Below are 13,087 nucleotides of genomic sequence, written 5' to 3' on the forward strand. Positions count from 1 at the left end.
GGATCTGGCTGGCTGACCCTGAATGCCTAGAGGCAAAAGACTTCTGTGTCACCCCAGACCGCTTGTCACCCAGCAGGCTGAAAGTCAGAAGTTGCTATACTTCATATCTTAACATCCCCATTTACAAACAACACTGTTGAGGGTTTATTTTAAAAAAAAAAATTAAACTTGGTTTTATGTGTGACCAGTGGTTCAGGGTTTTCCATTATGGTGTAGATATAGGCTGCAATTTGGAGGGGGGGAAGGGGTGTTTTAGGGTAAAGCGTTGGACATGTGGGCAGGGTGTGTTTGAAAAGTTGGAACTTCCGGTGAGCTTCTTGTGCATTATAAAGTATTTAAAATACACCAGATGTTCAGCCATCTGCAATGATCGTGTTTTCTTAAGGAACCAAAACATATGGTTATAAAGTTAACTGAAACAGCACCTTTTCCTGTACTCAAGCTTAAAATTAAACCAAGGAACGAAGCAAATACTTGCACCAATAATTGAATGAGGACAATGACTTTGAGCGTGTTTTATGTGTGATCATCCCTGAATGCTGTGGGCCAGGCTTGTAACTAGGCTCCAGTTTATCTGTGTGACATGAAGTAGATAGATTAACACGAGGCTCTTGATTGAGTCCTAATATGCAGTTCTTGGATTAATGATTCTCTCACCTCACATGAATTGCTGGGCTCCCTTCTTACAATTTCTGCTTTAGGCATCTGAGATTCTGGATTCCTTCAGTTCCCAGCTGATGCCAGTTCAGTGGGCTCAGGGAACCACAGTCTGACATCTACTGTAGCAGAGGATGCTCCCCTCCCCATCCTAAGATATCTGGTGATGCTTATATGACATTTAGGGCAGTTTTCAAAAGCCATGGTTGCTATGCAGCCACATAGGCACAGAGGAAGGATGTCCAAAGTCACCTGAAGGTTGCTTTCAATTAAACACTACAGTGGAAAAGTCTGACATTAATTATACGTCAGTTGGATCTGAAATGTAATTGAAGACCTTATTCTAAGTTCAGAAGAGACTCATTGATCGGGGCTGGCCACTCAGGGGCACTTGTGCCCTAGACTTTCTAGGGTCATCAAATGGATTTGAAAAGCAGCTTTCTAAAATGACCTCCTTCCGTAGTTACTGATGCTACTCTTGTATCCACAGCCTACCTTACAGTGACTCTCGGGCTTCCTTCCTTTCTGACATAGTCCTTTTAAATAATGAAGAGATTTCACAGTGCTTTGCTTCCTTCTGTTCCCTGTAATAGTTGATTTTCTCTATCCACAGATTGTCATCCACAGTGCCTGTTGAGAAAATACCTCATGACCTCTGCTTATTCCCTCACGTGGACGCCACAGGTAAATGGCCCAGGAAGGACTCTGTCTCACCCCACTGTGTGGCCGTGACTGGAGACACAGCTGTCACTTTAGTCACTGCATCTCAGCTTTGAGCCTGTTTTCTTTTTCTCTGCCACGTATACATCTTCAAATTTTTTATTAGTCTAAAGTTGTACTTCCTCTTTTCTACTGTTTGGCCAGGAGCTGTAAGTAGGTCCCATAATCTTCAGGAAAAGGATCTGTTTGGTGTTTGGCCATTACAAATCAGATTAACATTCTGTGTCACGGATCACGGTGAAGGAAAGGAAAACGTTGAGCATTTCTTTCTTGCCATTTTATCACAGTTCCGCTTGACTCTTTAGAGACACATGGTCTTGTCTTATAGCCCAGCTTAGCCTTGAACTCTCAATTCCCCTGTCTCAGCCTACCAAGTACTGGAATTCCAAGTGTATGCCACTGTCTTATCCATTTGCACCTTTGCCTGAGTGACCTTTATCCCCCCACACACTCAACTTTTTGATTTATTCAAGCAAATCTGAGTCTGAGAAGCTGATTATGACAGATAGATTTGTCAACACATTGTTATATCTTTGTGAGATTGTGGACTGCCATTGGACCACCAAATGTGATGCAGATATGATGTCTGCATGAACTGATTCTTGACTCAGGCTTCTGTGCTCTTAACCAAACAAAATCTGCTTTGAATTCCAGGACTATGGTCTACATGCTATGAATGCTCCCATTAGCTGATGCTCTCTTTGCAGTAAATAGAGCAATTTTATAAGTAGATTAGGTGGACATTTAACTAAAAGTCTGGGTAATACTACCAAGAATTTTAAGGAATTCAGTTGTGAAGTTAATTATCTAGCTTGTTGTGTAACACGCAAGTTTCAAAGTGCTATTTTGAAAACCACATCAGCTGCCGTTTTATAGTCCACTGCAGTTATATTACTCTTTTTCATACCTGCCTACTCTCTACTGGGTCTGAAGTTTAAAAAACTGGACTTTTCAAACCGTTAAATTACCTTCCCATAAATGGTTGTATTTCTGAAATAATACCACAGTGCCCATATCTGTGGCATATCTTGGGTAAGAGCCAAATGAGTAGATCAGAGAGTAGGTCTCTTAGCCCAAAGGAGATTTAATTACTTATTATAAACACCAAGAAATTTGAATCAAACCACATGTGGTGGTCCAGCACTTGGGAGCCCATAGCAGATGAGCTGTAAGTTCCACAGCAGTCTGGGTTACAGAGCTGGAGACCTAATATGTCCCACTGCGTGTGTCGAAAGGATGGGAGTTCAAGCCGTGGTCGGGTGTATTTTCTCTCTATCATATTGGCAACATGGAGAAGCCTAACAATGCTATAGTTGGCCTGGATGTGGGACAGCAGCAATGCTAACACGATGGAGTTGTCACTGTAGGGAGCCATGTGGTCATCTTTACTGAGTTTGGCTATGCAGATGGATGGACAAGCCAATGCTACTATGTCCTTACACAAATACCTGGCCCGTAGCAGAAGTCGATATTTGAAGACACATTTCTTGAGTCATTACCGAAAACTCAAGAAAAGTAGTAACAGCTAGCCGGGCGGTGGTGGTGCACGCCTTTAATCCCAGCACTCGGGAGGCAGAGGCAGGCGGATCTCTGTGAGTTCGAGACCAGCCTGGTCTACAAGAACTAGTTCAAGGACAGGCTCCAAAACCACAGAGAAACCCTGTCTCGAAAAACCAAAAAAAAAAAAAAAAAAAAAAAAAAAAATATATATATATATATATATATATATATAGCAACAGCTAAATATTTGTAAGAGAAATGACAAATCAACCAGTATGTGCATAAGAGGAGCGAATCATGGATAGAAGTAAACACTAATTGTTTCGAGTTTGTTGGTAAATTCCATATAATTTTATTGGCTTGTGACTCTAGGAAACTTATGCAAACTAACCAAAAAATGTTTTTTATAAAGATCCCAGAAACATAACACTTGTTGCACATATCCGTGAGTTGAGAAGTTTATTGATTTGTATGAGAAGGATAACTGACATATTTCAGGATAGTGGTTACTTCTAGGGCAGAGGTTTTCAACCTGTGGTCCATGTCCCCCTTGGATTTCCTAAGACCGTAAGAAAACACGGATGTTTTATGAATTATAACAGTAACAAAATTGTAGTTATGAAGTAGCAATGAAAATAATTTTGCGGTTGGGGTCACCACCCGAGGAGCTGTATTAAAGGGTTGCAGCCTTAGGAAGATTGAGAACCACTGTTCTAATGGCAGTGAGGGAGTTGCTGGAGTAGAACTTACAGGGGATCCTATCTCTATGCCAGTGTCTGTCTTTGAACTATGTAATAATTTCCAGTTTGTCATTGTTATAGACTACTTCTTTCTGTAATTCAGTTGCTATATAATCGACAGAAAAGTCTGTGTTTACATAGTGGGAAAAATAAGCAAATTGTAAAAGTACCTTAGTGTAGATCTTAAGACACTTTTGACAGATCTGACAATGAGCTGGTGTTAGGACACCTGTGTCCTAACTTTTCTCCAAGGGGAAACCACTTTTCTCTTTGTCATACTTTGAAACTCAAGTCAGCCTGCTTAATTAAGAATCTTAACAGCTCTAGCCCCTGGGGAAGCAGTGACCATTCTGAGTCCATTTCTACTCCAGATGTTCCACCAGTCATGACTAGATCTTTGGATCCAGCACGGGTCTTGACAGCGCCATGAAGTCCCGGTAAAGCAATCCCGGCATCACTGTGCCATTCATTGTCTCCCAGCAGGGACTGTCAATGGGAAGTACTGCTGCCCACAGCTCTTCGTCAACCACCGGTGTTTCTCAGGCCCGTTCCTGAACAAAGGGAGGATCGCAGAGCTACCTCAGTCTGTGGGACCTGGCAAGTGTGTGCTGGTGCTTAAAGAGGTAAGACGCGTGAGCTGTTCTCACGGTCTTAACTTGTGGTTAAGTTTCCAAAGGGGATGTCCGATCCCTCAAGTGTTTCAGTTTAGCTCACATCCAGCAAAGAGCCTCAGTCTCTGGGGATGGACCACTAGAGATTCAAATGTGAAAGATGAAATCCCTACCCCTGAAAGACTCACAGTCTAATCAACATGCTTTCCCCCCACGAGTTAGGGAGGTATGTTGTGATATATTTAAATCAAGTGCTCTAGGAAGGCAAGAGAATGAATATGTGGAGTGAATACCCGGGACCAAATAGTACAAGGTTTTCAAGGAGGAAGGTACCTTATACAGCCAAGCGGGACCTCATATGGCCGGATAGAGTGGCTGGCACATTTTCTTTTCCTTGTCTGCTTTTTTCAAGACAGGATTTCATATATTCTGGTCTGACCTTGAACTCACTATCAATGCAGTGTTGACCTACAATTCCTTATGCCCCTCCCTCCACCCCAATTTAGGAATTACAGGTATACACCACTACCCAAGTTTTAATGTAGTGAGGATATCTAACCCAGGACTTCCTGCATTCCACCAGCTGAGCTACCAGCCCAACCCAAGTGGCATCTTTGCTGTCTTCTCCCTCCACAGTGCCTCCCTGGCACCTGCATTTAGACAGTAATAACCTGCCTGGTTTCTAAATATGATCATGAGTTTTGTGTTGTTGCTTGATCCAGGCCAAGCCCTGGCCCCTCATGGCTTGGAGAGTACTTTCCATTTTTTTTTCTATTTGGGGAGGTGACCTATGGTAGAGGCTCGCCTCAAAGAAGCAAATAGATATCAGTGGTCCTTTAACTACATAGGTTTTGTTTGTTTGTTTGTTGTTGTTGTTGCTTTAAGACAGGGTTTCTCAGTGTAACAGCTCTGGCTGTCCTGGAACTCTATTTGTAGACCAGAATGGCCTTGAACTCACAGAGACCCACTTGTCTCTGCCTCCCAAGTGCTGGGATTAAAGGCATGCACCACCACTGCCTGGCATAAACAAACTTCGTTTTATTTATTTTTTGTGTGCATTGGCGATTTGCCTGCATGCATGAGAGTGTCTGAACTAGAGTTAACAAAGAGTTGCAAGTTACCATGTGGGTGCTAGGAACTGAACCTGGCTCAACCCAGCTTCTTTGGAAAAACAGCTTGTGCTCTTAACCACAGAGCCATCTCTCCAGCCCTGCTTCTACTGCATCTTACTGGCCCAACTTCAGGTGGTATCTGGTGACCCACTGGAATAATGAAAGTTTCCAGGCTCTTCAAGGAACTCTCTGCTCTTGTCCTGCACACACCAGGGCTCCCTTTAAGAAAAAGGATGCCAGTGTGACCTTTCTATTGCTGCTGTGCCAGAATGGATGCTTTTTAAAGCACAGTTCTATGGCCACACAACCCATTTACCCATTGATGTATTATTTACCGGGCAGTTTCTAGGAACCAGATGTTATTGCTGTCTCAGCCACTGGATTAAAACCCAGCACCTCTAGGCTTCTGTCTGCGTTTCCCATTTGACTTCGGGAAAATTATATGATCCAAAACTTAACAAACACAGTAGAGGGAAAAGGGATGGAGGGAACCAAATATGGCAGGTGACATTTTTCTTGGCAGAGGTAAAGTGCAATCTTAGCCATACAGCATGGATAGGCAATGGGGAAGATTCTGGCGAGCAGGTCGGGTCTGGCTGGAACAGAGGAAGTTAGGCTATGGCTAACCAATAGATATAAAAGGCTCTGTTATATTTTAAGAATAAAACCCAGGAGGGTTTTGGGTTGGATGGTGCTTCATTGTTGAGTAGCACCAAGGAGCTCAGAGGAAGCCATGTGTGAGCAGCTTATTTGGTATTGCAAGCAGCTTGAACGTGAAGCCTGGGTCGTGGGGATTTCTCAGAGTCACAGCAGGGTGATGTGACTGGACTGTGGCTACGGTGGCATAGATTGTTTGCCTGTGATAGTGCCTGGTATTGACATGGCAGGGACACCAAACCTAACAAAGATTCAGTGACTGATGGAGTTTCGTCGCAGGTGCTTGTAGGCCTGATTCACATGGCAGGTTCTGGTCGCTAACAGGAGAGTTTCTATTGTCTGCCAGCTACGTTAACTAGCAACAAGACCTGGGCTTCATTCTCTCTCTTTAGGGGCTGGCTATCTTACTTGTCTAAATTATTTTCTTTCAAGTCAAAAGAAGTTACCTCAATCATTTTCTGATAGAATGCCAGTCAACAAATTTAAAAGCCTAGCCAGGAGCAGCGTTCTGATGACAACAGTTAGTTTTCGCAGATGGTTAAAAATGTCTGCAGAGTGGTGGAAGGAGAAATAAATAAATAAAAGCAAGCGCCTCAGTTCTGGAAGTGGAAGAAAAATGTAAGTTCCACCAAACCAATATTTATGCTAATGCTCTACTTTGGTGCCAGAACCTTTGCATGGCTTCAAATTTTATTCTGCTTAAAGAGAACGAGGTAATTGAAGCAGAGACAGAGTGCTTTGCTTTTCCGGGCCATCGGCAGTATTGGAAATTTAAACCCTTTTGTATCTTCAGAAAATGTGAAATGAGGGTTGTTTTCTTGTTTTCTCTGTGTCTCATCTGCTCTAAGTAGATAGTGTCTGTAGGTAGATGTAGGGCTGGTATTTGGAAAGGCTAGCTGCAAGCTTAGGAGAGGAGGTTCTAAGACATTTGTGAGGGGGTCTGTAAGACAGAAGAAGCTTCTAGAAAGCAGTGGCTAAACCATGCATCAACTTGTTTTCTGGATATTAGACTTAGGAGAGCTCTGTAGAGACCCAGAAAGCTATGTATGACTGACCTTGACTTCAGAATCCATCCAACTCCAAACATCCTATAAAGTAAACTCGGAACCTGAAGTGGGTCTTGACCTTCTGTTGTTAGGGACCAAGTCAAGTCTTATGATGACTCCTTATGTGCTGGGCCACTTTATGGGTACCATAGAATTATCAACGACAGATAATAGTGATGGCATTTGTCATAAATATGAATGTTCAGTAAAATCATTGCTAAGTAGGAGCATCAATTTATAACTCAAATCATTCTAACCTGATGTCTTCTCCAGTTTGTCAAGGTCCCTGACAGACAAACCATGGATTTACGTAGTATTATTCTAAGACTGTTAGTATCCTGTACCATCCTATGGATCGACTGGTCTACCTGTTGTGTTTAGTTTATATGCAGTGTGTTACTGGGGTGTGCACATCCTCATCATAAAGAGAGATCCAACCACCAGGGACATGAAACTAGAGAAGCAGAGTGTCTCATCTGCTGACTCGTGTCAGCATGTACTGGGATGAGTACCTCAACTTCTGGCCGTCACTCTGTGATTGCATAAGCTTTGCAGATGTTACCTCTCTTCTTTGGCAGCCTGGACTGTAGAGCTAAAGAAAAAGAAATAGAGGGGAAACCAATACATTGTAAATGTTATTAAAACTTAAAAACATCATAATCTTGTCTTCCCTCTTTCTTCTGCTGCTGCTAGCTAATTCTTAGGAGAAAGGTTCACAGAGCCTGTACCTATAGGGAACATTTGGATGTGATGAGCCTTCGTGAATGTATCACTTCCTTGGAGGCGACAAGTCTCCGCAAGTGTACCACTTTCTCGGATGTGATGAACCTCTCTCTGAGTATGTCACTTCTGTGCTGTGTGACTTTCTGCCCTAGTGAGTTGAGGTTGCTGGCAAAGCAATGAGTCTTGTAGGCATGAGTAGGGTCCAGAGACTAAGTGTGATAATGTATATCAGGTCTACCAAGGTGGTTCCTTTTTTGGGTTGAAGAAATAAAAATATAAACCTGCTCCACACTGTTCTAGTTTACCTACTTCATTATCTCCATATTCCACTGTGTTTTCCCTGTCTCTTTATCTGCTACCTATTTATCTGCTTATCTAACCATCTGTCTGTCTATCATCTGCCTTGTCGTATCCAACCTCTATAGTTTTCAGTCTATTTGTCCATCCCCTACCATCTATACATATCTGCTATCTGTATCTTTAATCTGTCTTTGTTAGCATCTGTCATCCTGTCCATCTAATTATTCAGCCATCATCTAGCTCTATGATGTTCATTATATCTATCTTACTTGTCATCTGTCTTCATCATCATCTATCATCATTTTATATGCCTATTATATATTTATAGCCATTTATTTATATCTATACATCTACCTATTTATCATCTATCTACTATAGTATCTGTGTATCATCTATTACCATTGTTATCCTCTGTCAAATACTTGTACCTATCTCATTATTTATCCTCTGTTTATGCATTCCTAATGCGTGAAGTCAAACAGCAATCTATTTGTGGAGCTGATGGTAAATGAGGATGGCTGTCAAGTCATGTTCGTCAGTGAAACAGAGAAAAGTTGGCATTAAGTAACAAGGATGGTCTTATTAATTCTTAATTTTTATTAGCTTCTGTTAAAAAATAATGGATTTCATTGTGATCTTTTCTTATGTATATTCAATGTATTTTAATCGTATTTACTCTCGAATATGTCCATCTAATTTATCCCCTTTTTACTGAGTCTTTCCTCTTTTCTGCTAGTCCCTTCTACTTTAATATTTCTTGACCAATGAGGGTTCCGTATAGTAATATGGTGAGCTTGAAGGCAACTTACCCATGGCTGCACCACTGAGGGAAATGACTCTTGTCCCAGCAACCCTTACCTGGAGGGCACTCAAAGGAGGTTTCTGTGAAGGGACTTTTGGAAAGAAGCCCTGAGAGAGAAAATGAATGGGCCTTATGGATATTGTCCTATTTCATGACAGTAGCATACCTGAGACCATGGGCTTATTAAAAGAAAAAGAATATGTGGGCTCAGAGTCGCTGGGCTTCCAGTTGGTCAAGTTGCTTTGGGATCCTTGGTGAGATAGTCCATCAAGGCGGAGAGTACATGCTGGAGGAAAGCTGTCCACCTCCACGCTTTGAAGTGATAAAGAGAAAGAAGATGGGCTAGGATTCCTTCATCCCATTCTGGGACGTGTTCCTAGTGACCTAGAGATTCTCCTACCTCTCAGTGCTGTCTGGGTTGGGGAGCAAGCCTTTCCCGCCTGGGCCTTTAGGGGCCTTACAGATCCAGTGCTTAAGAGGTCTTTCTACAGTTCCCACCCAATGTGGCAGGAAGCAAATAAGCAGGGGACTAACAGTGTCAGAAACCTGTCTCTGCAGGGTCACAGAAGCTCTTCCCAGTGTGGTAGCAGCCATAGGGAAGATGACGAGGTAAACGCATGTGCTCCACACACAAATGGAGAGAGTCATCTTTCCCAGAGACCTGTGGCTTCCCGGGGATTTAACTGAGATTTGACCCTAGGTATATCCAACTAGAAAGGTCATTGCTTTTCTCCTGTAACCCATAGAGGGGTACTTGATTATGGGGTGTATTCTCAACATTCCAAAGTCTAAGGGATGCCGTGAGCCATTGCTTTGCAGTGTGGATTTTCAACTGGAGTTGCTCAGACAGAGCTTGGTTGACAATTTCCTTAGTTGAGGATAGGCTTCATGCTGTTTCTAATCTCTTATGGAGAACATACTGAATTGTATTCTGATAGTTTATAAGGCAAAGTCATTTGGTTTAACTCTGCCTGGTGATATCTATCTTCTTAGTTTTTATTCTTTCATTTGTGTGTTTGTGTGTACTATGCATGTATGTATATGTGCTGGCATGCACCTGGAGGGGTGTGAATGCATTTGGAGGCCTGAGACACCATCTTCTTTTGTGTTCATGGAGACAGCATCCTTATGATATGGCTAGTCTGGCTAGCCAGCTTGCTCTGGGATCTCCTGTTTTCATCTTATGAGACTGGGATCACCTAGCTAGCATTTATGTGAGTTCTAGGGACCAAACTCAGGTCCTCACACTGTCTGGCCAGCTCTTTAGCCCCTGAGTAGCCTCCCAAGCCCCCGTGGAGTTCTTTTTATGGGGCAGCTGTATTTTCTTCAGCAATCATGAATGCAGCCAGTGTGTGTATCAGCACTCACATCAAAGAGAAACTTGTTGAATTTGAAGACAAATGGGCTGGTATTGAGGAAAAGCATGAGAAAAAAGAATCCAATATCAGGTACCTTTCAAATTTAATTACTGCTTGTTTCCGGGCTGAGTTGAACTCTGGAAGACAAGTTCTGGTCCTATTCACAGTCACCAACTGCATTCTGATATGCAGCAAATGACAACGTAGCTCTGGGGTTTTCTCCGCGAATCACAATGAAGAGAAGCAACTGAAATGTTATTGCCTGATGATAAATGCTTCACATGTTACTACAGCCAGCTCTAATTAGATTTATTTTTAAACTCAGCTTTTAAAATTGTACTGATGGCAAACAGAAAAAATCAGATGGTTGTTTTAATGTAGAAAACAAAATGTACCACAACAGTCTGTATTGCCTTGTTTCATTCTAGCCCCTGGGTTCAAGAATGTCTCTTGTGAGGGCTAGTCCGAGTCCTTGCGACAAAGCCCAGTGCCACCTAGGACAAAGTGGGTTGCACACTCACTGTATAATAATACAGTTTGTCTCTCTTTGGGTGGAAGTGTAAACGGTCATGGTTGTATACATGTTTGGGAAGATATATGTGTGAGTACATGTGGTGGCCAGAAGTCAACTTTGAGTATCTGCCTCTATCACCTTATTTCTTGAGACATAGCTTCAAAACCCAGAACCTGGAACCCACCAATTTGACTAGCATGACAGGCAAGCAAGCTCCAGAGATCACCTGCCTTTGCCTTCCCAGTGCTGGTGTTACAGGTGCCTGCCACCACACCTGACTTTGTATGTAGGTACTGGGACTTGAACTCAGATCCTCATATTTGTGTGGCAAGCGCTTTACCGATGCAGCCACATCCCTATCTCTGAAAGCTTCATTGTTTTCAGAGGTTAGCAGGCTATATCCACCCCGGCCAATATTTTCCTGAATATCCTTCAGTCTCCCCCTTTATGTTGACTGATTTCCACCCAAAGGAGACATGGTGGCAGTCATGCTTCTCTCTCATCTTGGAATTAGTTTTCTCACTCTCTATCATATTCTGCCATCAAACATGCAGTATGTGCCTCATGTCTGATGTGATTACTTACACCTTTTCTGACCCTGGGTAAACTTGAGGGACAGTGCCATATAATTCTCCTACCTGTCTATATTCCTGGCATCCCCTGGAGCTGCCACAGGTGGCCACTTTGTAGAATATAACCCCTGATTTTCTGCTTCCTTCTTCATACTGTTGACTGTATCTGGCTATCAGGATCTTGGAGTGTGGCAGAGCTTGTGAATGTCAAGAGCTAATCATGCAGACATGCTGACACATTCCCGGACTTCCGGCTCTTGATCAGAGTTAGGGGTCAGCTTTGACTGCATGAGGGGCTCTTTCCAAAATACAACAATGAGTGAATCATGACTTGCTGAGTGAGAGGCCAGTGCCCAGAAGTCTAAGTTCCTTGACTGTTTTAGTAAATAGGCACACTGAGAATTACTAGGAGCACCTCTCTTCGCTAGAACCTGCTCCATTGGCCCTTCGTGTGTATAGAGATATCTGGTCATTCTGCGCACTTTGCAATAGGCCAAGATGGCTCGGTTTTATGTTTTCTAGTTGGTGAATTAGTTCCATGTTGGCTCAGAGTGTCCAATTAGATCTCATCAGAGCCCTTCGCTTAATGAGATGTAAGGCGAAAACCTCTTGTCAACAGCGTGGTTTCGGACACCCTGTCAAACTCAGCAGGAACGGACACGGTTGTGGCTGATTTGGTGGTGTCTTCCTCCCCACAGGTTCTCAGCATGATCATCAATGCAGCCTATAAGCCCGGGAGGGTACTGCGAGAACTGCAGCTGGTAGAAGATCCCCACTGGAATTTTCAGGAGGAGACCCTCAAGGCAAAGTAAGTGTTTCTGATTCTGGGAACCAAGGGATGTGTGATATCTGCCCTACTGTTTTGAGACTTCTCATTCCTTGACTTGTTATCACCAGACAGACAGAAGGTCCGTGGTATCTCACCTCCCTGTGCCACATGTAGTCTTACTGTCTGGATTAGTTTTTATGATCTCTGTGACAAAATACTTAATAAAAACAACTTATGAGGTCAAAGATTTATTTTTCCTCGTGGCTTCAAGGAGTTCAGGCCATGCTCAGGCTCCATTTCTAGGTCTATGCTGAGACAGAACGTTGTGGCAAAGGGACAGTGTGGCAAAGGTTACATCGCAGTGGGAAGGAAGTCAGGAGAGAAGAGGGATGAGATGATTAAGTATAATCTTCCAAGACACTTCCCCAATGACCTATAACTGTAACAGTGTTATTTCTGCTATATTGAGCTGCCTTAAGCATTAAGATTACTAGTATGAAATGCAGATTTGCTTAACTAATATTTAGTGCATGTATGTTTTTATGTATATGTGCTTTGTATATGTGCAAGTGTTATATATGTGTTTGTATTATGCAAATATGTGTGGAGACCAAAGAGCATCCACATGTGACATTTCGGTGGCTTGTTGAGACAGGGTCTCTCATTTATCTAGAGTTTGCCAAGTAGGCTAGGCTTGCTGGACAACAAGCCCCAGATGTTTTTCTGTTTCTCCATCCCCAGCTTGAGGACTACAAGCATACATAACCTCATCTGGCTTCTTTACATGAATTTTAGGGCTTGAACTTGGGTCTTTGTACTTGCAAGGCAAGCATTTTACTGACTGAGTCATCTCCACAGCCCCTTAAGTAATAATACATTTTAATTGCTAAGCATCCAAAAAAATCTTTTGGTTTCTAAGCGAAAAAATGATTTATTAAAAATGAGAAAAACATAGATGTCAGTGATAAAACATAGATGTCACCATTGCAGGATGTTTGTTATTAGT

At 42.6% G+C, this 13,087-nt stretch overlaps 1 protein-coding gene across 1 annotated transcript in view; it reads left to right on the top strand.

The window, feature by feature from the left end:
* Positions 1-13,087, top strand: part of Sfmbt2 (Scm like with four mbt domains 2) — a 181,748-nt gene that overhangs the window by 143,318 nt on the left and 25,343 nt on the right. Inside the window, exons 14-16 of the mRNA XM_057787878.1 lie at positions 1,271-1,341; positions 4,098-4,240; positions 12,011-12,120. Coding sequence (XP_057643861.1) covers positions 1,271-1,341; positions 4,098-4,240; positions 12,011-12,120 — 324 coding nt within the window. The remainder of the gene's footprint in view (positions 1-1,270; positions 1,342-4,097; positions 4,241-12,010; positions 12,121-13,087) is intronic.

This window comes from Chionomys nivalis, chromosome 13, assembly GCF_950005125.1.
Source record: "Chionomys nivalis chromosome 13, mChiNiv1.1, whole genome shotgun sequence".
NCBI classification, from domain to species: domain Eukaryota; kingdom Metazoa; phylum Chordata; class Mammalia; order Rodentia; family Cricetidae; genus Chionomys; species Chionomys nivalis.